Here is a 26484-nt window from a genome sequence, read left to right on the forward strand (position 1 = left end):
ATTTTCTGTGAGACTTAATGTATATAGTTGCTATTATAGTTCATTTTGAAATTTCAGTGTAAGGAATAATGGAATACATCACATAGCTAGGGACAACACGTGTCAGTTATTTAAATTGTGTGCATCTAACGATGTCTTCACCCGTGACCAAACCATTCAATAATGTTACAAAAAAATAAATCCTTAAACAAAGGGCGATCTCAATTGTTATTTCTATTTGTGCCCATCCACAGTTCTAGGCATTACATGGCAGATAAATTTAAATTTAAATTGCTAGGTTGAATAAATATAAATTACTTTCATTAACATCAGCATGGTGTTTTGATATGTGTTTACGTATCATACATGTGATATGTGACACATCAAAACATGGTGTTTTGATATGTGTTTTAAACCATATAAATGTTGCTTTTGTGATGAATTATATTTGCTTTCAAGCACAAAGCAAGTGGCTATTTTAGTCGATTCATGTTTCCTTAATTTCCACGCATTTAGCTATTAGCTGAGAAATATTTAAATAAGATGCTTTAAATTTTGATTCTAAAATTGTGTAAGCAGTCATTCTTGGAAACTTCGAAGAAAAGTTGCCAAGAATGACTGCTTACATGAAAATAAGGATAGGAAATATTTTTATAAACAAGATGAGAATACAGTATATGTTTCGCTGTTCTTAACGGAATTTTTGTACAACTAGGCTTTTCAAAAGAAATTATTTTCTAGCCAATAATGTCTCTGTCCCTGTTTTTTAATAAATTATTTAAGTATGTTTTGCACATCTTTCTTACCGTTTACCTTATCCACGCGGTAGCACAGTATAATCACAGTCCTCCCCATCAGTGTGAAAAAGGTCCCCGTTTGAATCCTGTAGCTGGCACGAAGACCTTTTGTCGGTTTTTTTCCACTCTGCGGCTGAGTTAGGCGGTCTCAAGTGTGTATTGCATCAATTGAATAATTGTCCATTCTTATCGCCTGCATAAAAGAGTCAAGTTATACCCTAATTTAGCGATATCCATCATAGCGTTAAAATTAGCAATGGAAAAGTGCAAGCACTGAAAAAATTGAGTATTTTCAAATAGGCATAACAGTTACTACCTTGTACTTGCCAAATCAATGTGTGTTGCATTTATAAGGAGAAAAAATACACAAATTTAAAGTATGTGGGCTTACAGTAACCAAATTTCCACTCTGTGATCACTGTATTATGATCAACCCATCCATAATGGACTACCACAGCTCTCAGTATAAAAAGATGAACTGCTTCCTATGATAGTGGAAATTTGCATGTAGTTGTGCAAGTCAAACTGGTAAAAGTAGAAGTTATGGAAGAGCACGGTATTTGAAAAGAGCGTGACTATTGGAGCTCGTGCATCAAGTACATATTGGAAACTGCACGTTAATGTAAGATGCTCACATCCCGCTGTGGTTAAGGCATACAAAGAATAGTGTCAAACCACCTCACACCGACAGAACTGTAAAGGACTATGCATGGTGGATGTTCTTGGTGACCAAAGGGTGCACATGAGTTGCTGCCCTCATTATAAGAAGGATCTGAGTTGCTGTCATGCAGGTGCAATGCATTGTACTTGCTCGACAGCAACTCACTGTGCTACTGTTGACATCGCAATATAAGTAGCATTAGTAAAGGCACATGATGCAAGCTTATATAGCAAAAAAAAAAAAAAAAAATTTCACCCATCCACTCGTTCCAAATGCATGCCTAGTTCTGCCTTGAATCTAAATTATCAGCTTCTACTACGACAGATGGAACTTTGTTCCAGCAATCAACTACCTGCTGGTTAGGGCAAAATTCCGCACATCTATCCTCAATTTGAATTTATGCACTCTCAGGTGATTATTCTGAGCAAGAGGAAGAATCCCATCAGCATTGAACATGCTCAAACCAAGGCTTTATACGCCTCAGTCGGATCACCTCACTGATGCCTAGTCTCCAGACACGGTAATTTGCAAAACTTAAGCCTTTCTTCTTACGAAGAAAGGTTTAAGTTTTGTAACTCCACCCTACCATGGAATATTGTTCCCACAACCGAGGCGGTGCCCCCAAACCCTCTTTCAATCTTCTAGATTCCATTCAAAAGAAAGCAGTTAGGTTAATTCATGAATCCTCTCTAAAAGAGTCTCTACTCTGTCTTATAGATGTACTGTTTCTGCTGCATGCCTTTTCTACAGCTACATCCATGGACACCGTTCTTCTGAATTGACTTTATAATTCCTGCTCTCTGTCTCTTTCAAAACATTCCGACTACATGTCGCCAACATCCATTTTCATGTCCAACTTCAAACACAACTAATTTTTCATCTTCCTCTTTTATTCATTCAACTGCCGTTTTCTGGAACAACCTTTCTATGTATTTCCTGAAAATTACAATCTACAGAAGTTCGTCTAATGTCAACAAATATATTCTTTCGTCTTCTCGAGCTCCAACCCAAGCACAGTAGTAAGTGCTATAGATTCTAATACTTCTCGTGTTTGGGGTTTTCATAAAAAAAAAAAAAAAGAAGAAGAAGAAAACCTTAAGTAAGAACAACCCTTTTTCCATTCACTAGTCGTTGCTCTGCTCTGTACTTGTGCCAACAGTTCTACATCCTTAAAATGAGGCCCCAAGACCGGTATGCAGTAGTCAAGGTGTGGCTTGACCATTGCCTTATACAAGGGGATATTTACCACCTCCTTGCTAGAAACATTCCTGTGTATCATTGACAAGACACCATGAGCTGCTCTTACAGATACAAAGGTTGGCAGGGTTGTTAATGACAGTAATGGTAGTGTGCTACTGCAACAGGATCTAGATAATTTGGGCAGATAGGCTAAGAAGTGGCAACTGAAGTTTAACCTTCACAAATGCAAAGTACTACATATGGGTAGAAGTAACCCCACAGAAACGTACGAACTGTGTGGTACTACACTTAAGGTGGTAGAAAATGAAAAAGACGGGAGTAATTGTGCAGTCAGATATGAAGTTTTCTGAGCAATGCAGACAGGCTGCCAGAGCAGGTCATGGAGTTTTGTCAAATATGTATAGGAATATTGCTAGCAGGGAAAAGGAGGTGATGTCCCTCTGTATAAGGCAATGGTCAGGCCATGCCTTGAGTACTGCATACAGGTCTGGAGGCCTCATTTTAGGAAGGTTGTATATTTGCTTGAGCGTGTACAGAGGAGGGCAACAAGATTGGTGAGGGGAATGAAGAGATCCTCTTACCAAGAGAGACTTAAGTTCTGCAAATTGCAGTGGCTGGAGACTAGCCACCGGCATGGTGATCTGATTGAGGTGTATGGGTTGAGCACGCTGAATTCTGATAGGATCCTTCCACTTGTTCAGATTCCGAACCTAAGGGGGCATAAATTCAAATTAAAAAAAAGGCAGATGTAGAATAGATGTGCGGAAATTTACCTTTAGCCAGCGGGTGGTTAAACAAACTTCCATCTGTCGTTGTGGAAGTTGATAGGTTAAATAAATTTAAGGAGGAACTGGACAGGCTTTTGGAGGGAATGGTGTTTTTTTTTTTTTTTTTTTGTTGGCTGATGCCGCATAAGCTCATACACTTGCTTTCTTGCATTACATGCCACTACTACTACAACCGTCTGCACTGCTAAGAGAACTTCATATCTGCCTGCACAATTACCTGAAGGTTATTTTCACTCTCTACCGCTCAGTGTAGTAACACAGTTGCTACGTTACTCTGGAGTTACTGCTTCCCATATGCAGTACTTTACATTTGTCAATGTTAAACTTTAGTTGCCACCTCTCAACTTTTCTCCATCCTGTTGCTGAAGCGTACTCTCATTAGTGTCAATAACAAACCTGCCGACCTTCGTATTGTCTGCAAACATGGACTTTAAGCCTGATATACCATAATCATTAATAAATACTGAAAACAACAATAGACCAAACACTGAACCCTGGGGGAATCCACTAATAACATTAGTCCACGAAGAGCAGTGTCCATTGATTACCGCTCTCTGCCTTCTCCCACTCTACCGTCCCTTTATCCATAGCAGCAATTTGACTAAAACGCCATACGGCTCCATTTGTTCAGCAGACTTCCATATTCAACAGTATCAAAAGCCTTTCTAAGATCCAAATATATGAAATCAAAATTATTCTTTGCATCCAGTTCCTTTGTGACCACATCATAGTATTCAATCAAATTGGTAAGCTAAGACTTCCCCTTAACAAAACGATGCTGTGTCCGAGCTATAACTGAAGACTTGTCTAGATGATCCTGCAGGGTTTCTTTAACAAGTGCCTCCATTAATTTCCCTGTAACAGAAGTTAAACAGGTCTGTAGTTACTTGTGTCACCTTTTGATCCTCCTCTGTGAATTGGGGTTACCTTTGTACAACTCCAGTACATGGGTGTCTTCTTTGAGTCCAAGGAAATTCTCATAATTATGGCTATGGATAAGGGTTTGCTTACTTCCTTTGCTGCCTTCTTTAATATAACTGGTTAGATCCCATCCACCCATGGGTGCCTTGATCCTCCTCTGTGAATTGGGGTTACCTTTGTACAACTCCAGTACATGGGTGCCTTCTTTGAGTCCAAGGAAATTCTCATAATTATGGCTATGGATAAGGGTTTGCTTACTTCCTTTGCTGCCTTCTTTAATATAACTGGATAGATCCCATCCACCCATGGGTGCCTTTTTTATGTTTATATTCAACAATTTCTCCTCCACTTTCCACTCAGTTATTACAAAATCATCTAGCTCACTGCCAGAGTTTAATTTACCTCTGCCATTTTCCCCTCCCTGAATAACTCCTCGTGTGAATGTAGAGGAAAAATGCTCATTTAGTTTGTTAGCCAAATTAGCAGGATTGTCAACAGTGAACCGTCAATATCCAGTGGACCAGTCTGATTCATTCCTTTCCGTCTAGAGTTTACATAAGTAAAGAACTCTTTGCTGTTTTTCTTTGCATCATTTTCTAAAGATTTCTCATAATCTGCCTAATCTCCTCTGTGACTTGGTTACAGACCCGCTTATGTCTATAATAGGCTTCCGTGTCACCCATTAATTTATATGTACCCCATGCATTTTTCTTCTCTGTTCCATGTCTAATTAATTCATCTGACCACGATTTAAGCCAAATCTTGAACAATATTTCTTAGTTGGAATGAAAGGTCTAGTAGCTTACAAGATTAATTCTATGAAAGCTTCCCATTTTGAGTTTGCTGTAGGTAACATCATCAGTTGGTTCCACCGTATAGAATTTAAATACTGTCTCAGACCACCGTAGTCACCTTTACGAAAGCAAAAACTCTTCCCTTTACCCCCTGATGGTAGTTGCCTCTTTGATTAAACCTCACTTCAGCACACTGTGATCACTGCCACATAATGGTTCCTTTATCTGCAGATTCTTAATGTATGAAGAATCACTGCTCATTATCAGATCAACAGTATTACTCCCTCTAGTTGCCTCCTGAACATACTGCTGTAGAAAACAATTATCCCATAAATCCACAAAAGCCTTGCTATTGTGAAAGTGACCATCCCACATTTTCCAGTCAATATCTGGGAAATTAAAATCCCCTGTTATAAGACACTCTGATTTACTGCCCACTTTATTTCTCTGTACAGTAATTTATTATACTCTTCAGAGCCATTACGTAAAAACACACTCCTACTCTTAAATTTGCTTTCCCAGTTCTAATGTCACCAAACTGATTCGAGACCGCACTGTCCAGCCATTTCGACTGGCTGTACTTCCTTGGATTTTATGTGTTTCTTAACCAGTAACAATCCTTTCTATACACATTGTCTCCCTAAATGTCTGCGCGGTAGCACAGTGGTATCGTCACCGTCCTCCCCACACCGTATGGAAAAGGCTCGTGTTCGAATCCCGTCGATGAAGCGAGGAACTTTAGTGTGTTTCTTTTACTCCGTGGCTGAGTTAGTCGGTCTCAGGCGTAGACAGCAGGGTTTTTCTCCTATAAAACTGGGGTTTTTTTGTCCTTGAGGCCTGAGACCGACTAACTCAGCCACGGAGTGAAAAAAGCCCATTAAATTTCCTCTCGTCATCGAGGACCTTCGAACCCGGCCCTTTTAACTGTGCTACCCACGCAGACCCGCGGATTGGTACAAGATATTATCTTAATTGTCGCCATCTGAATCTTCTGTGGATTTCTCCTTCTCGAAATGCTCTTCCTTGAACTTTACACACTTTCGCGTCCGTCCTATCCACGCATTAAATGCTTCTTGCTAGCTATTTTTCGAAAGACTGCGAAGTGCTTCAGCTGTGGTTCTGCAACCATCGTTGTGTCAGACGCGAAACGCTTGTCTTTCAGAGCTTTCTTCAGACGTAGAAACAGGAAATCACAAGGGGCTAAGTCCAATAAAAAAGGGGGATATGGCAGAACCTTGGCACCTATGGCAGTGATCACGACCCGCACAATATTAGCCGTATGGAACCAGGCATTGTCTTGATGGAGAAACCACTTCACACCGGAAAGTTCGATCACTCTGGAATATGGCCGTCCTATAAGACACTTATTACGATTGCTTTATTTATCTCTTTAACTGTTTCCAATGCATTTAAGCCCCATCTGACACAAAAAAGAATCACATATCGCTGCTCAATCTATACGTCCGACATGATATTTGCTTAAAAACAATCGTCAGTGACAAGCGGCTAAAAAAACTATCTTCATGCAATACTAGCTCGAGAAGTACGTGCTAGTAAATGCTATTTTTCGAAAGACAGTCTGCTCGGTCACGATCAGAGGGAGCACATATAGCGGAAATTTTGGAAAGTTCGTGCGGTAAATAAAATATTATTATTATTATTATTATTATTACTAGCCATATAGTGCAAGGAAGCCTGAGGCTTATGCTGCACCAGCTAAAAAAAAAATTTCAAGTTACCCTGTGAGAGAGAGCACAAAAGTCAGAAGTAGAAGGGAATCACGAAGAAAGAGAAGAATGCTGATATCCAGCTCAGGACCCTGGGTATGCCAAGTCCATACTCACCAGATGTGAAACCCTGGGGTTGCACCAGTCCGCGAATTACATGACTACCCCTGGTATTTTGAGGCTGACCACAATGTGTCTTTCATCACTTATCGATATAGGGATCCAACGTACCAAGTTAGCAATGCATCACAGTTTTATCAACCTGCAGCTCTTCATAATGTTTAAATTAATATATCTCTCTCCGAAGTTTTTGACAGATCTCGTATTTGGGTGGTTCCAACGGGATCACCACCTGCTACAGTCATCAATGTCCTATGGTATGTATGTTTGTTTGGGTGTGTCTGTGTTTGTTAAGTACCGAAGCAACTAAGGTGAACTATTGTATTTGTACAGTATATTACTTGTATTCTGTGCTCGATTTACTGAATGAAAACCACTAGTTTCCAGGAGAAAAACCATGCGACCCCGCATGAGACTGACTAATTTACCACTGTGAAAAAATAGCAAAAAAGTTCTTCGTGTCATGAATTCTAACCCAGACCTTTTCCACCCTATAGCCTTTCCTCTAGATGATCTGTTCCCTTAGGTTATTTATTTTTTAGGGCCCCCCCCCCCTCCCGTAAATGATCACATATAGCCGTTTATGTATTGTGTCTGTAAATTGCTTGTGCTCTCTGGTCGATTTTCCTGCTTTGCTGGACGAAATAACTCCAGTTTCTCGGGAAAAAACCTTGCTGTCTACTCCTGAGATTGACTAACTCAGCTACGGAGTGAAAAAAGCCCATTAAAGTTCCTCTCATCATCGACGGAATTCAAACCCGAGCCTTTTCCACTCGGTGTGGGGAGGATGTTGATAATACCAGTGTACTACCCGAGCAGACAAAGTCCCTTTAGTTTAGGTCAGCTGTGTGTTAAGCATCAAAGCAACCAACCCATCTCTCTATATGTGAATGTGTGTATTCAATTAGCATTTGCATTAGTAGAGGCATATGATGCAAGAAAGCAAGCTTATTCAGCATCAGCCAAAAAAAAAAAAAAAAAAAAAACACAACCACTACTCCCATTTCACCCCTCCGTTCGTTCGAAATACCTGTCCAGCTGAGCCTTAAATTTGTTTACGCTATCAACTTCAACAAGTGATGGAAGTCTATTCCACAAACCAACTACCGGTTGCTAAAGACAAATTTCCGCACATCTATCCGACATCCGTCCTTCCTCAATTTGAATTTATGCCCTCTCAGGTGATTATTCTGAGCAAGAGGAAGAATACCATCGGCATTGAGCATGCTCAAGCCATTCAAAGCCTTATACACCTCTATCAGATCACCTCGCCGATGCCTAGTCTCCAGACTCTGTAATTTGCAAAACTTAAGCCTTTCTTCGTAAGAGCAACCCTTTGTTCCATTCATTAATCTTGTTGCCCTTCTCTGTACTCGTTCCAGCAGGCCTACATCCTTCTTGAAATGAGGCCTCCAGACCTGTATACTGTATACTCAAGGTGTGGCCTGACCAATGCCTTATACAAGGGAATAATCACATCCCTGTCCCTGCTAGAAAAATTCCTGTATATCATTGACAAGACACCATTAGCTACTCTTGCAGCTTGTCTGCACTGCTCAGAGAACTTCATATCTGCCTGCACAATTACCCCCAGGTCCTTTTCATTCTCTACCATTGTCAGCGTAGTACCACAGAGTTGATACGTTGATCTCGGGTTACTGTTTCCTTTAGTTTAGGTCAGCTGTGTGTTAAGCATCAAAGCAACCAACCCATCTCTCTATATGTGAATGTGTGTATTCTCCGGTTGGTTCGCTGCTTCCTGGATAAAAAAAAAAAAAAAAAATGAAAACAGGAAATTGAAGAATGGAGACTGGGAAGACAGAAAAGAGTGGAGGAACAAAATTAAAATATATTTAAAAAAAGTTAGATCGTGGATATCCGTTGATATAAAAAAAAAAAAAAAAAACATAACTCCACTTGAAATAACTGTGCAATCTTCTCCTGAGATTCATTAACTCAGTCACATTGCGAGAAATTCTCATAAAAATGCTTCACACCATTCGGCTGGTTCGAACTCACGCTTTTTCCATTCAGTGTGGGAAGAATGATAATTATAGCCACTACGCTACCTACAACAGCCGATATACCTGCATGGATAGTAAAGTGGTCAGTGGCACTACTCCCTCATACTCTGTGTAAACGCACTGGTATTAACCCGTAGTCTGGGCTTATTGAATGTATTTATTACTATCACAGCGAAATAAATATATTGTTTAGGGCCTGTGCACAAAAGGCATCAGCACTATAATAATTTTTTTCCCAAAGTATATAACATTTATTTCTGAAATTCTTAACACCTCTGCTTTATTACTTCCTCAGTTACTTTACCACATCTGTGTGTGTTCCTGAAAAGGTTAATTCGAGGTTAATTCGCATGGCTTTGGCTAGAAATCATTTACATTAACCTCGCATGGCTTTGGCTAGAAACCATTTACAATTATTTCAATTACTAATCTTGTCCAGGGCTCACTCTACTCATCGGCCCATTAATCCTACCAAACCATCTTTCCTATAATCATTTAAATTATTATTACTGATAATGATAGTTTATCAAAATAATATTTTAAGATTTTTGGACACACTTAAGTTCCTTAAGATGGCGGCAGTGCTGTTTACACTGATCGACGGGAATTTTGGCAGTTACAATTGAGTTCGGTTAAATAAAACTTAACTCGTGTTTTTGCGCAAGGATTAATGGAAGAATGATGTTGAATTTGTTTGATATAGCATTTGATAAAGGAAGATCATTAAAAGATAAATTGCAATATTTAGAATCATGTACTCATCATCAGAGCTTTGTTACTGAGGTACGATTTATTTATACTTTTATTAATCATTAATACCCAACTTGTAAAAAAAAAAAAAAAAAAAAAAAGATAAACGCTGTTCCAGACAAAAATATGTTTTGTTATAAATTCAGAAACATGTTTTACAAAATTATAAACTTACGAATTCTTATTTTTAAAAATGAAGAGAATCGCATAGATGCTTTCTAGAGAAGATGCCTCGATAAACCGCCATCGTGAAAATTAAGTGTGTATGTGTATAATGTGCTTTGCAGTAGGTTTTCTCAAGTACATCGTTGAAATTCTATATACCTGCTAGATTCATGTTAAATTAAGTAATTCAAGAATGGTATTGTGCTTGGGAAAAGAAAAAAAATAAATCATTACGACACCCATGAGCGGAAAAATTAATTGCATCTGCATCATTTACATGAACATGTTAAAATATAAACGGTAAAGCCACAGTTTGTGGGGAAGGGGTTATAAAACTCTCTTAACATTTTGAAATATAGTAATAAGCTACTGAATGTTTTAAGCAATAAAGAGTATTTAGATATTTATGAATTTTGAACACCTGTCTGGCGTAAATATTGGTAAATTACTTTTCAGAGTAGTTTATATCATTTTAAAGATTTTCAAATAAAAATTTATAAAACTCCATGGCTGAACTCCGGATTATGAGTACACCTTGTCACCGCGTTGTGGGCATGGCCAAATTCGGGACTTGTTCAATCAAAAGATGTATTAGTTTCTTAATAGACTTTCGTTTTTGCCTAGTGAAAAAAGGTTAGTTAGCTTATGGCAGTAATTTGGGACAGATTCAAGCAAAAGAAGCGACTTCCTCCAGAGTTGTACCCATAATCTGGATATAACCAAATGGATTTGGTTATATCCAGATTATGGGTACAATAATCGGACGTATATCTGGGGTATAACCAAATCCATTTGGTTATACCCCAGATATACATCCGGAGTATAACCAAATCCATTTGGTTATACTCCGGACATATATCCATTTGGTTATACTCCGGACATATTTGAATTTAAAAAGAGAGAGAGAAATTGATATTATTGTATACTAGAAGTTCAGACTCACAAAAGTTATTTGATGATTAACAATGTGTTATGTTTACTGGGTGGTGGTATGATACCTTTATGATATGAAAACCTTTTCCATGCAGAAAACAGTTTGAGGTCAAGCTGTAACCTCCAGTTCTTACTGCATTTCAGAAGCATAGTTGGGCAACAGCCAGTGGCAGAACTTACTGCCTGGTCTACCACCATGGTGGAGGGAGGGGAGGGGAGGGGAGGGCGTTATCCATTTGGTGGTTTGATATGGTTGTTAAGAGTATAAGATGGTAGAATTTATAGTTTTCCCTAATATTGGAATGGTTAGTTAAAAGTTGAAGCTCCTATTCCTAGTGACTATGTATAACTTTGCAAGTTAAATTTCAGCTGTTTTTGGTTTCAATGCTGTAATGTCAGAACCAGTAAAATGAAAAAAGCATTAAATTCCTGTAAATTGAGTGGTTAGGCATGCTTAGATTTGCTTTGTGGCTTTCAGAGAAAAAGTCCACTTAATTTTTTCACTAACTTGGATTCCCATTCTGATGAGGGCTAGCCAAAGATTCGTTTGTGGTCTTTCCTACTTCTCATGTTTTGATTCATGGTTTAACAAAAGTATTATTTTAAGCCATTGTATGTTGTCTGTTTATGCACAGTGTTTATAGACAGTGCATGCAGCTAGTGGTCATTTTATTTATTATGTTCAGGTAGTCCCTGCCAACCTTTATTAATCCTGTCATGCGATATATGAAGATATTGTACAGATAAATGGCAATCAGTGAAGTGGTACTTATATAACATGGTGTGGTGTTAGGTTGTGTTATTTGTGAGCGACTTGGCTCAGATTGTTGCAGAATGTGCAACCACCTGGTTTCCATTCTTGTCCCATGGAGGCAGGCCAGGGTCTCTATTCTAGGAAACCAAAACAAATGTATCAGTAGTGCTTTCTCTCCCCATGTTGAAAGTGAGGAATATATTACCAAATGATGACTAGGTTTTTCTAAAACTCCTAGAGAAGGTACTTCTCCCCATTCTAACTAAACAACTTCTTCCACATCAGCCTCATCAAATCCACTTCTCTCTTCCTCATAGATCCACTGTGACTAATCTCTTTCAGGTTGAAAAGTCCTTAAAAAATAGCTGTCCAAACTAAGTTCAGTATCAGCTTATAGTAAAAAGTCAGCCTCATCTCATATATTTATTTGTACCTAGCATATTTGTATATAGCTTGCTTATATTTGCCAATCTTAATTCTTAACATCATGTCCCCATTTGTTGAGTCTTAATTATTAACTGGTCAGCAGATATGTTCCGGATCAACGTAGCACTTGCAAATTAATGTGATCACACAGAGAGAGAGAGAGAGAGAGAATCTTTTTAAAAAAAAAATATTTATTTCATAATTATACAAATCAAAGAAATAAACTTTTTAATATAACATTCTTTGGCCATTTTGACCATCTTCACGATTTTTTGGATTTTCCATAGCACAAATCATCTTTTTCGTTGTACTGTCCATTTTTTTTAACCTGTTCTTACAGATAGCTGTAGATTTTCAATGGGATTGGGGTCAGGGGAAGTTTCCAAGCCATTTTGAGCACTATATTGTTTTCTCTAAAAAACTGCATGACTTTTTGAACAAATGGCAGGGCAAGGTCCTACTGAAAAATAGCATTCCCAGTTGCATCTAGCTTAATGCTTCTAGCTTAATTCTGACAACACCTTTTGTTGCTAAAATTGTATGTATTTGTCACTATTCATTGTGCCATCTGTAGGTACAGAGGATTCAGTACCTTGATTATTGCACTTACCAAAACAAGTTAAATAATTTAATCCCAAAACATTTTTTTAAATATGGTTTTTAGTAGCCTGGTTCATGTGCTTAGCAGACACACTTTCTCTATATGACCTCCTTACATAGTAGTAGTTTGTTTGTTTGTTATTTGATTTTTAGGAGCATTAGCAACTAAGGCCATATTGCTCCGGGAATAATACCTTTCCGCATCCTCCATATTTGGTGGGGCGAGCTCAAACCCCGGTCTAATTAAGAAGCGTGTGCTGCACACTGCTGCTCCTTCCCACCTGGCTACGGAGGCGCCTAGTAGTAGTAGTGGCATGTGATGCAAGAAAACAAGTGTATTTGCTTATGCAGCATCAGCCAAAAAATAAAAAATTTCACACAACCATTCCCTTTAAATGTTTGTCCAGTTCCTCCTTAAATTTATTTAACCTATCAACTTTCAAACGACAGATGGAAGTTTGTTCCAGCAATTAACCACCTGCTGGCTAAAGGCAAATTTCTGCACATCTATTCTACATCTGTCTTTCCTTAATTTGAATTTATGCCCCCTTAAGTTCGTAATCTGAAAAAGTGGAAGAATCCCATCAGAATTCAGTGTGCTCAACCCATTCAAGGCCTTATACACCTCAATCAGGTCACCACACAGGTGCCTAGACTCCAGCCATTGCAATTTGCAGAACTTAAGCCTCTCTTGGTAAGAGGATCCCTTCATTCTCCTCACCAATCTTGTTGCCTTTCTCTGTACACGCTCAAGCAAATCTACATCCTTCCTAAAATGAGGCCTCCAGACCTGTATACAGTAGTCAAGGCATGGCCTGACCATTGCCTTATACATAGGGACAATCACCTCCTTTTCCCTACTAGCAAAATTCCTATATATCATTGACAAAACCCCATAACCTGCCCTGGCAGCGTGTCTGCATTGCTCAGAAAACTTCATATCTGACTGCACAATTAATTACTCGCAGATCTTTTTGATTTTCTACCACCTTAAGTGTAGTACCACACGGATGGTACGTTTCTCTGGGGTTACTTCTACCCATATGCAGTACTCTGCATTTTTCAATGTTAAACTTCAGGTGCCACTTCTCAGCCCATCTGCCCAAATTTTCTAGATCCTGTTGCAGTAGCACACTGCCATTACTGTCATTAACAACCATATTTGTTTTACATACATATTTGTATGTAAAAAAGAAATTCATAAATTAAATGTAGTTTTAATGTAGTATTGTGTTAGCTTTAGACAGTCCATGCAGGCTTCACATTGTTATGTAAGACTTGTGATATAACTTTGAACTATACAATGGAAAATACTAAATGCCATTCTAAGAATTTTATAAATGTCTGTAATTCATTCCACTCTCTCTCTCTCCCTTTCGTTTTATATAAAAACTCCAAACATGAATGGCATTAGAACATGTACTGTTCAGAACATATACTTAGCATTCAACCCATGCTGTGCATGGGTTGAATGCTGAGAAGACAAAAGACTCGTTGACATTAGCTTGAATTTCTGTAGATTCAAAAATTTTTTGGGAAATACATGTGAAGAAAGGTTATTTCAAAAAATAGAAATAGAAAGGATACATGAGTAATAGGAAAAGTTAGTTTTGTGAGTTTGGAGTTGGATAGGTAAATGGATGTGTTCTTGACTGGTTTGGAAGAAAGTGAGGAAATTATAGATTCAGATGCATCCCTGGAAGTATTTATAGAAAAGCAGCAGAAACTGAGCATCAGTGAGAGAAAGAATGGAGAGACTTTGTAGGAGATAGGGCATTAATTACCCTCTTTTGAATGGAGTCTAGAAGCTTAAGAGAGGTTTTGTGGGTACTGCCTCAGACATGGAAAATACTCCATAGTAGGATTGATTTGGGATTTGTACACAGTTTAGAGAAAAAGTAACGACAAGAGTGAAAAAGAAAACCTAGTTTTTATAATGCAGAGAAGCAGCATTTTTGATGCTTATGCCAAAAGAGAGTAGAAGACTGGGTAATTCTTAATAGAGATTTGCGATTTTACCTAGAAATCTGAGTGTTCTCAAAGATTAGAATAGCAGCAATAGACTCTTTTTTTCAAAAAAATAAGACAGGACTAAATTTTAGAACAATTGTAGTTAACCAAATTTTCCTTGTCCCATTGGGGAATTATATGCAGATTGGCATTTAAGGAATTGGATATTCAAGAAGTTGAGGCTGTTTATGTGCAGAGAAAGTTTTCTCAAACTGGAAGGTGGAATGTAGTACACTATTATCAAAAAACAATGGATAGGATTTTCATTCAGGGGAAGAATCATTAACATACACGAGGAAAAGTGTGGGAGAAAGAACTGAACCTGAGTGCATCAACATTAATGGAGAAATTTAAAGATGGAGAGGAGATCATCTACCACTATCCACCACGGGCATCCAGAGAGACTGCAATTGAACCATTACTTAATGGTTCAATTACAAAAAACTGACTACAATCCACAAGATGGGAGCTATTTATATAGCCTTTATGCCAAACACAATCAAAAAGCCTTAGAAATGTCAAGAGAAACTGCTCAGATTTCACCAAACTTTTCCATTGAATTTGTCCAAAGATGAATAACATAAATCATTGTATCACCAGTAGATCAGTATTAGCCATGTGATGCAAGGAAGTATCTTTATCTATTGGCAGTGCATTATCACTTCTCCAGTCCAGTGACACCCTCATATTAACTTTAATGGTTCAATAGCTCTCTCTTGCTGCCTCCCTCAAAATTACTGGGTATATACCATCAATTCCAGGTTCCTTACTTGCCTTTAGGTTTGAAAGTTTTTCTAGTGAATAATGTTCCAAAATTTCAATATCACTAATTTCATGCTTTCCAGCTTTACTTACTTACTTGCACAGTTTTTCCTGATGAAGGTCTGTTTTCTGTAAATATCAGCACAAAGTACCTGTTCAATTCATCTGCAACATCAGTTGGGTTAACTTTCCTGTACCCATTACACAAGGATATATTCTGATTTGTTCTTCTCTTCTGTTTATTCACATAATGCAAAAAAACTTCTTGTTCCTGCTTTTTGCTCTTCTAGTGAGCCTAACCTTTTCTGTGGTATTATTACAGATCAGTGTAGTTGTTTATAAGCTGCAGTACTTTTTTATTTCTCTGTAATTTTTTCATGCCATTTTTTTGCTGCTCTATTAAACTGCTAGTTATTATTTATTGTTCTCAGAATCCTCCTTGTTCTATATTTTCTTAACAGTGTATACACATTCAAGGCTTCTGTAACTATTACTAAGTATACCATAATTATAATGTACTTGCACTCTGTGAGCCGGTGCATTATGGCCTTTGCTGCTCTTGTGCCGTAAAGCCTACAAACAAACTCTGTGAGCTATCTCCCCAGTTTATAAAGGCCATTTAGCACTTTAAGTTGTCATAATCTTATTTCCTGAAATTAAAACCCATTATTTTGTCTTAAACAACTGCTACCTCTCTCCCCATCATCCATATCTAGAATATTGTGATCACTCCATGCTAATGGTTCCAGTACTTTGATCACTATGATGTCATTTGGTTCATGGTTGATGATCAGATCTAGAATATTTTTTCCCTTAGTACTTTTACTAACATGCTGATACAAATAACATTCATTTAATTGATTTAAAACTTTTGTTCCCCATGGGGAGCCCCCTCCTTGCTCTAATCAGGGGCAAATTGAAATCACCCATAAGACACTCACACTTGCTAGCCCATTCTATTTGCATGTAGAGGTCCTCATCATAATCTTCACAGTCTTCTAGTATGTCGTCAAATTTCCAGCAAAAACTTATTATTTCAGTACTTACCTCTCAGAGCTAAGTAATGAAATAATAAGCTTTTGCTGGAAATTTGATGAATAAATCGACAGTACTTCAAGCCAGCAAAATTACTTTGAAATTTTAATTTTAAAATTTTAATCAAAATTACTGCAAAATTTTGCAGTGCTTCAAGTACTACAAAATTATACAACTGTCTTCTGGTATGTATATTACTTCCATTCTTGTTACTTCTTTGCTTCCAACTGTCTCATCCCACACAGATTCTATGTTAGCACAGGTAATTTTTGAAATTGGGAAAACTTTGTCATGCTCAGGCTGCTTTTGATAAGAAGCATGACCCCATCACCCCTTCTATTTTCCCTTTCCTTCCTAAATATGTTGTATGTCACAGTATGAAACTCATTATTCCCAGGTGTCACCACATTTCTGTTAGCCCTATTATGTCTATTTGTTGTCTTAACTAGGAGTTTGAATTTTCTTATTTTATTGATGACATTACTGTAAATACAGTTAAGACTAAGTGTTACTAACCATTCTGCCAACCTTTTTATCATCTGCAAACTTAGACATTAAACCTGGTATAAATGAAGGCATATCAGGTTTAATGAACAAAACAGCAATGGACTCACTGAACCCAGGAGTATTCCACTAATAACATGTCCAAGAAGAGCAGATAACCACTCATCTTCTCCCACTCAGCCATCCCTTTATCCATTGCATCAACTTGCACCTAATACCACACTACTCTGTTTTGTACATCAGGCTTTCGTGTGGAACAAGAATAAGAGCTTTTCTGAAATCTAAATATATGATGTTCAAATTTTTTGCATCTAGTTCCTTTGTTACTGTGTGATAGTAACAAATCCAATCAATTGGTCAGACAAGATTACTATTTAACAAATCCATGCAGTGATTGCCATATAACTGCATTTCTGTGTAGATGGTCTTGCATCTAGATAGTCATCTTTTAACTAGATCAGTCACTTTAATGCTTCCATTGTTTTCACTGGAATAGCTTGCAAGTCTGTAATTGTACATTTCACACATTGATTACCCTTTGTAAATTGGAGAGACATTTTGCAGATCTCCAATCCATGGGGTCCAGGGATGCTCTTATAATTATGACTGAAAGTTTGCTTACCTCTTTTGCTGCCACTTTTAAATCATCGACCCAGGTACCTTATTTACTTCTAGCTTCAACAGTACCTCTTTCATTTTCTTCTCAGTTATAACAAAATTATTTTGATAATTTTACCAGGGCTGAATTGATTGACAGGCTCTGTTTTTGTAATCCTTCCTGGGCAGAATTGCAGACATTCCCAAATTTAAACCTAACAACTTTTTCTCGGTATTAGGAGATCTGAGAACTAAAAAAATCCTCAGATCTCTTATTTTTAATATCATTACTACCAATGTTTATAACATTGGTAGTTTATGTTATAAAACATTGTTATAAACATTGTTATAAACCAATGTTTATAACATTGGTTTATAACAATTTTTATAACATTGGTAGTAAGAAGAACAAAAGAGAGAAAAAATTTGCACATTACCAGTCTGTGGTGACTTTCTCAAGATGCTCTCATTACAGTAGCTAAAGATTTGGTGATCTCTCTCTTTTACTGTTCATTTTAATGTAATTGAATAGATTCCATTAGCCCCAGGTGTCTTTATTTACTTTTAGCTGCATCAATTTTAGCATTCTTTGAATTATCATAAAATTATCTAACTCACAGTCACTAACACAATAAACATGGACTTTTCTTTCTTTTTTTTCCTATTAATTTGATTTTGTCTATTCTTGTGATTGATGCCTTTCTCTTTGACCTTGGGATAGAATAAATGTTTTAAAAAACCTGGACAACGTGTGACGCTTGGCTGTCAACACTACAGTCTGAAAAACCTCTGTTTCTCAGAAATAAACATGTAGTATTATGCAAAATATTACAAGAAAAAATACTCAAAATGCAAAATATTACTTCAAGAAGAAATACCCATGGAAAGCATCAATTCCATTGCTAATAAAATTAATAATATTTTTAAAAAGGGCAGCTAAATCATAAGGTACTTTTTTTTAAAAAAAATTTGTTCTGATCATAAATTACAAGTGATAATTTAACATTAATTTTTTTTTTAAAAATATATACCAATACATATTTTGCAATTTATATTTTGTTTACATTGGCAAAAAAAAGACCATGATATAATACAGATGGAAACAGGGCTTTTGTGAGGAAGCTCTGTACCTTTCTAAGTGGATACTAGGAGTTTACCTATACTCTTTCGATCTAAGTTGACAGGCTGAAATGTTATAGGTGGACTTCTAGTATCTGTAAAAAATGCATTCACGTGTGAATGTCGGTACAAAATATTTATACATTCAGTTTGTCAGTAGCCTGTACAGGATCATCAATAATTATGTCATAATTGTGTTGGTGGTTTTTGTAAACACAGCAGAATGAAATTAAAAATATAAAAATATTAGTATTAATGGACAGATTGCCCTCAAGCATGTGCTCATAACTGTAAGCATATGTCTGTAGAAATGCGTGTTCATGGGCTGATTTGCACATTGTGAAGGCTGAAAAATCTGGAAATAGATGATATATGCATATTACCTCATGGGGGGACCATATGTCCTCTGCAGTTGGCTGACTGCACCCTGGAATAAAGAGGATTTTAGCTTGATTCCCATTGACTAGCTGTTGATGGGAATCGAGCCCAGACTTTTCAAACAAGCAGTAGTGGCGATTTATTGTGCTGATAGGTTTGCCATGGAAGGCTAATGGTACAGAATGGTTCTTGACCTTAAGGTGGGTTGAGTTTCCTTTGAACACATCTTCTCTGGCATGTGTTTGTCTTTTGTTGTTTGCCTGGCAAAATAGTTCTTTGAAGGTGGTGAGATCAATGTAACTCTTTGTTTTCTAGCTAGGTTTTCCTTGGTCATCCTCTTCCTCTTTTCCTTAAGAGTAGTTTTAGCAGTCTGTCCTGAATCATGCATACATATCCAGACAACTGCAGTTATTTTTTATCCTTATAACTTCAGTAATGGACTTTTGCAATTTATATTTTGTGACTAGCTGAAATACATAGAACTGAAATTCTATGTATTTCAGTTCTCTTCTGATTGTGCCATTAGTTTTCCTCTCTGTCTGTCAGGTTTTCTTTATTGTTCTGAGATATTTCATCTTGAAGGTGGCAATTTTGTTTACTTATTTTTTTTTCATTATCCTGCATTCTTATTCCATAGAGTATAAACAGTAATGCAACTGAATCTGTAGAATGTATTATTATTATTTTTTTCTGTGGTTATTTTAATGAACCCTGTCCAGTTCTGTCTTTGGCAGACTTCACGTTGTCAGTATTTTCTTTTATTAGAATTCCTAGGTTAGTGAAGTTATGTTGGTTCAAGTGATCCTCTGTTCCTTGTTTTATAATATTTCCTAGAAAGATGTTGAAAAGGTAGGGGGGGGGGATAGAGGGCACCCCTGCATTACACCTTTCACAATTGGAATTTTATTGGATTCAATATTCCTGAGCTTTACTATTGTGTTAGTGTCCCTATAGAATTCATTTAGAAAGTTTGTTATTAGTGGTGTCAGTACCATTATCTGCTGAGTTATTTATTAAATGATGGCTTTTCATGGAGTCAAAGGCCCGTTTATAATGTATGAAGCTGTAATACAAGTCTTTGACTCTGTCCCATGCTTGGTCTGCCAAACTTAGGTGGATGAAGGTCACATGATTCACACTGTTTCTTGTTCTGAAGCCTGTCTGTTCTTCTTCATCCATGATCACCTTCATTAAAAATACTGCATATCAGTTTTTATTTATTTTAAGGATCCTCCATTGGAAACCACTTGTAGAAAGAATATATGTTACGCATATTATTAAATTTTTAAAATAATGTAAAGTAATATGAAAAGCGTATTTTGTCCAATATTTTAAATGATTTTTTAATTGGTTTATTGTATATGTGTATGAAACTTACTTATAGGGCTTATTGTTCTGTAATATAAGTTGCTATAAATATGTTATGAGTTCAGCTAACTCTTAACACTTTTGCCACTGGCTTTTCTGGTGACCCCTTTGACTGGGATGGAAAACCATGGGATTGAATTAATCTGGATTGGAAAGGGCAGAAACATATTTGGGCTTTCTTCTCACTACGATTGAATTGTATTGTATTGATCAGCCTCCAGTGAAGAGTACTTGACAAAAATATCTAGTTTTTCTTCTGTCAAATTGGAAGAAAAAGTTCTAAAAGTAGGGCAGTTCCCCTTCCAAGTGAATTAAATTTGGAGCTGCATATTAGTATTCAGAAAGCAGTGAATGTGTTAAACAAACTTCTTTTGGTAATTCAGAAATTTTTTCAGCATAAAGCATAAGGTCTTATGTGGAGTACTTAGAATTTTGTTGGAAGCTTTGTAAACATTGCATAATTATACTTCATTAAAAGTACCAAATATTAGACTTTTCTTTTTTATTTTAAGAATTCTCAATTGAAACAAATTTCCAAAAGAAAATGAATCTTTTTAATTTGTAATGAAAATGAATATGTGCATTTTGCTTAATTTTTGTAAAATGTTGTGCTTAAAAAAAGTAAATTTTTAAAAATTTATATATGCTCAATTTATATTTACATTTTCATTCTAGAATTCAAAAAATTTGGAAAATGTACTTGGGACACTTAACGTTCTTCTTGGTTCTCACCAAACAAGGTAACTTAATATATTATCTGCTAGATGTAAGTCTTCTGATTTAATTTTCCATTTAAAATAACTCACACACTATTGATAAGCATGTTTTGAGGATCCTGTGAGGCTTGTCACAGATGTTCTTCCAAGTATGATAATCTAGAGTTACTACCTGGGAGTATAAAATGCCAACAGAACCAATATTTCAGTTTCTGCTTGATAGTCAAGGGGATCAAATTTCAGTAGATTCCAATCATTCTCAATCAGGTTCTCTACTTATACCATTACAAAGTTGCAAGTAAAGGATTTGGTTGAGAATGATTGGAATTTGCTAAAGTTGGGACTATTAGTAACTCTGAGTATACCCCATATGCAAGATCAGAAACTACACCTAGTATACAGGAAGTGACTGCCCTTATAGTGAACCACTATAAGCAGGGATCGAGGTGTGACATCCACATCACACAGAGGAATGACCAAATCTTTATGTCATTAGGCAAATACCAGATAGGAGATAACTGTCATCACTCATTGCAACACTACCACTTTGTTTACTGGAGACTCAAGATGGTAAAGATATGTTTGGTCTCCAGAGCAAAGTTCTAGAATCTCTGCATCCTTTCTATCGTGCAGTGAGTGCTGTCTTTAGATGTTATGATGGACATGAGGCTGAAATCCAGTATTCCTTACATTTCGAGGATACAGCTTTAAAATGGTTTTCACAGGATGGCCATGAGATGATCCACTGGGCCAAACTTGTTGGTAATTCTCTAGGAGGCATCTGGATCAACTAATGTATAATGTACAGGTCTGGAGGCCTCATTTTAGGAAGGATGTAGGACTTCTGGAATGAGTACAGAAAAGGGCAACAAGATTAGTAAATCGAACAAAGGGCGGCTCTTACAAAGAAAGGCTAAAGTTCTCTAAATTGAGACTAGGCACATGTGAGGTGATGTGATTGAGGTGTATGAGCAATATATATTGGTTTAATGGTTTAATAAATAATGGTTTGAGCAAGCTCAATGCTGATGGGATTCTTCCTTTTGCCCAGATTAATTTCCTGAGGGGACATAAATTCAAATTGAGAAAAGACAGTTGTAGAATAGATGTGTGGAAATATGCCTTTAGCCAGCAGGTGATTGATTGCTGGAACAAACTTCCATCTGTTGTTGTAGAAGTGGCCAGCTTAAATAAATTCAAGGCAGGACTAGACAAACATTTGAAGCAAATGGATGGTTGAAATGGGAAGGATTATTATTATTTTTTTTTTTTGGCTGATGCTGTATAAGCTTTCTTGCTACTAATGCTGTAATCATACTGCTTTTACTCTGCCAGTTAGTGCCTGGAGGGAAACTGTGTAGCATGTGTGTGTGGGAGACACTATTGAATCCATTTTGTGTGCCAAGAACCTAGTTATATTCTTGCTGTGTATGTGTACACCATATCCAAAAATTTCATTAATTCATACATCTCCATCACTACTTTTATATCTGGTCAACATGCATCATGAATAGCCATACTATCGGTTGCCTCAACCACCACCCATTTCAGTTGCCCTAATTATTTACTCTGTGACTCCTTTCACTTCAATTAGACCATTTGCCTTGAGCCTAATATCTATTTTTATTTTTTTACAGGTTGAAGAAAGGATATTAGTCCAAAACATGACTTTCAGCAAAACTGAAAATAGAGGGGTTTAGGAAATACCCATTGCTACATGGGGAAATGCCAAAGGATCATGCCGATATGTTTACAGTGTCAGGAGAACAGTGTCTGCGCTGTTCAGCCATCAAAAGCTGGGTTTCAAAATTTAAAATAGATTTTTTGGCAGTGAGGATGTGGAGAGAACAGGGAGACCAATTTCTGAAACAGTGCCTGAAAAATGTTGATGCCATTATCACCATGATACTGTCTGATAGATGAATTTCTACTAAATGGATAACTGAGACTAGGTATGTCCAGGGAAGAATGTGTTGAATATGTTATTCATGACATTTTGGACATGTGGAAGCTTTCTGCAGTGTATCCTGTCTTACTCAAAAACCATTTTGAGCAAGGAGCCAATGATTTTTTGGCACATATTGTGACCATGGATGAAACATGGTTATTTTGTTATGATCCAGAGACCAAAGAACAGTCAAAAGAGTGTAGGCACAGTGTCATTGCACTCTCTTTCCCTGGAATATTGCTGTGCACTTCAAATGTTGTGGGCGTTACCCACTAGAAGGTGTGCTAGTGATTTGTGCCATCAAAAAATATTAATTTTAATTCAATTTTCTAGTCAACTGCAATTTGCATTGCTTACTTTCAAAGGAGTGGTCTTTGATTTAAGCTGACTTTTAACTGATAGCTGTAATTATTGAGAAAGTGGTTGAATTGCTGGCCAAACTGGCAATTTTGAAATCTCTGTTTATTGCCCCAAAAGTTATATTTTGCATTAGTAATTTACATGTGTCAGTTTCTGTTGCTTTTACTGGAATAAGTTTCCTGTCTCCATGTTTGTAAAACACTATGGTCATTCATTGTTTTAGGTTGAAAATATATCAAAGCAGTCACTGCACCATTTTTTGCATGTCACAAAAAAAAACAACACTTTATACATTCTCCTGCCTGGCAGTGTTATGGGAAAGGGACCATACAAGGGGTCTAATTAACCCTGTATTGGTAGTGCAAAAATGCAAAATTCCTCTGTGCCTGCAAAAATTTGAAAAATCAGCAAAAAAAAATTCAAAATTGTTAATCTTTTTTGATGGCATCTCTAATTTGAAGCTTTTATGAACACACCTGTGAAAACATAGTTTTAATTCATTTTAAAAAATTAAAACTCATTTTAGACCTATCAGAGAGTGAATGCAAATTTAAAAACAATGCACTTTAACTTATGCTTTGACTCAAAGAGCCCAGTCACTAACAGCAGCAGCATTTGCTACATGAAACAAATGCTGCTGCTGTTGTTAGTGTTACCAATTGGAGGAAAGCCCACAGCATGAATTTTTGCAGAAAAGGAAAATTAATATCAGTATCTCTTCCTACCACTTGTCAATCAACACATGCATATAATTATGTTTAACATAATCATGAATTTTTACTAATTTTGTGATGATTAACAGATATTTTTAGAATTTTTTTTGACCAATTCACAGAAACCATTTTCAACAACAGGTATTAAGAAGTTTCAGCTGTGTGGATGGAGCACAAATTGCTGTCAGTTGTATGGGTTTAATCGACTACATGTGACAAATACAGGGTTAACTGAAGTTTATTGAAGTGTTGTTTATAAAATTTCTCTTTGGGAACTGTCATTTTCTAACAGGGAATTCCATTTAGTTGCAAACTGTGCACTGGCACCACTTAGTAATGCTGTTTTCGATTTAGTTCTGGTTTTCAATCAGTTGTAGTTTTAAATATTTTACAAAATCATTAAAGACTAATGCAGAAGTGAGTCAGCAACTAGCTGACTCACTTGATCTCTTTGAGGCCATTGGTAATGATGCAAAGAAATTGAAAGCTACGATAATGTAATTGTAAACTAAATTGGATATTCTAAAAAGACTGGATTGGGAGAGTGCTAGGTTTACACCTCATTTCATGATTTTGAGTGATCTGAATATTAAACAGTATTCATATGAGGTTCATAATTTTAAGGTAAGTTTTCTTGAAGATACTCTGTATATGTTTTATTGCATAATTTATCTATTTGAAGTTTATATTTAAAGATTTAAGTGTTTTTGATATGTTTAATCCAAAAATACTAGTCACATCAGCCATTTAAAATTATTTACATTATATCCTATGGATAAATCTTTTCCACTTGATGTGAATTCACTTAATGCTCTGTTTTTACGACTCCAATTAAGTGAGAGAGGGAATGCTTGTGTGTATGTATATATATATATATATATATATATATGTGTGATAATTAAAATAAATATGATATTTCAATAAAATCATCAGCCAGTAGTACGGCAATAATGCAGAGCGAAACAAAACGCAAAATAATATAAAATAAACAAACAGGGAAGGGAAAGTAGAGATAATAGGACAAAAAGGTAGTCGATAATCCCCTGTATAATTTAGTCAACTAAGTCATTAAACCCAATTAATAAAAAATGATATAAATTTAAAATAATGCCAATTATAAATAATTTAGCGGTACCCCCCCTCGAAGTTACCAGTTCCAAAAGACGTGAAATATCACCAAAAAAGGGTTAAAGAAACTACCAAAAAACTAAAATATCAAAATGATAGACTGACCATCATGCCCCATATCGACAGAGGACCACGAGGCCAATAATGGTCATGGAATCGCTGCATTTCAATCGTCATACAAATCATCGCAAAGGCAGAAATATCGAAGAACCAAACCACCCCTCCATTCTCCGATAGATCAACCAATGCAGAGGATTTGCATGGTGGTGGTCCTTATGCAGCGAAAAATAATCTATAGAACAGACAGCACTCTTGATCAGAGCCACACCACTGACATAATGCAAGCTTAACCAGCATATATAATAGAAAGGAAAAGAATAGATGGCGGCACAGGCGCTGCTTATTTAGCATATCAACCCACTACTACCACTAATTTAAAATAATAATAAATAAATATGGCTATGTAGCTATCATTAGAGGCAGCATTAGATTTGCTGCCTCTAATGACTACATAGCCATATTTATTTATTATTATTTTTATTACTTTTGCCTAATTTTTACCTCACATAATATATATGTGTGTGTGTGTGTGTGTGTGTGTGTGTGTGTGTGCGCGCGCGCGCGCGCGTGCGTGTGCAATCCTTAATTAAAAATATTGAATCTTGTATGCAAATCATATCAGTCCAGGTTTTTTTTTTTTTTTTTTTTAACCATGCTTTGGGATTTGCTTTTTGAATATAGTTTCCCTGATAATTTAGATGTCATGAGTGGGATATCATGTGATAAATTTCAAGGGTATAAGAAGGCTGCACAAGAAACAAGAATTTTGGTTGACAAAAACAGTATATATATATATATATAAATAATAATAAAAACAACTATGAAAATCGTAAAGCTAACATAAATTTTATATATATATATATATATATATATATATATAAGTTAAGAGATATAAGTAAAAGAGTAAAGAGATAAAAATTAACTAAGGCAATATATGTAAAAGAGTAAAGGAACAAATGAAACCATGGTATACAAAAAAAATTTACATATAAAAGGTATATGAATAAAAAATAGAAATTTATTTTGTGTGATACACCCACCCACCCACCCACCCACCATTGGAAGAAAGCTACTTGTGCTTTAATTTTATTTTGTTGTATATTTTATCAGGCTGCTTTATTAATATATAAACCAATATTTCAATTTT

General features: G+C 36.4%; 1 protein-coding gene across 1 annotated transcript in view; it reads left to right on the forward strand.

Annotated features, from left to right (window-relative positions):
* The first annotated feature begins 9609 nt into the window (after positions 1–9609).
* Positions 9610–26484, forward strand: part of LOC150091873 (proline-, glutamic acid- and leucine-rich protein 1-like) — a 181238-nt gene continuing 164363 nt past the window's right edge. Inside the window, exons 1-2 of the mRNA XM_090377263.1 lie at positions 9610–9794; positions 21088–21152. Of these exons, the coding sequence (XP_090233389.1) occupies positions 9690–9794; positions 21088–21152 (170 nt within the window). The 5' untranslated portion in view covers positions 9610–9689. The remainder of the gene's footprint in view (positions 9795–21087; positions 21153–26484) is intronic.

The sequence above is a fragment of the Mastigoproctus giganteus genome, chromosome 1 (assembly GCF_048544385.1).
Source record: "Mastigoproctus giganteus isolate SK-2022 chromosome 1, ASM4854438v1, whole genome shotgun sequence".
Taxonomy (NCBI): domain Eukaryota; kingdom Metazoa; phylum Arthropoda; class Arachnida; order Uropygi; family Thelyphonidae; genus Mastigoproctus; species Mastigoproctus giganteus.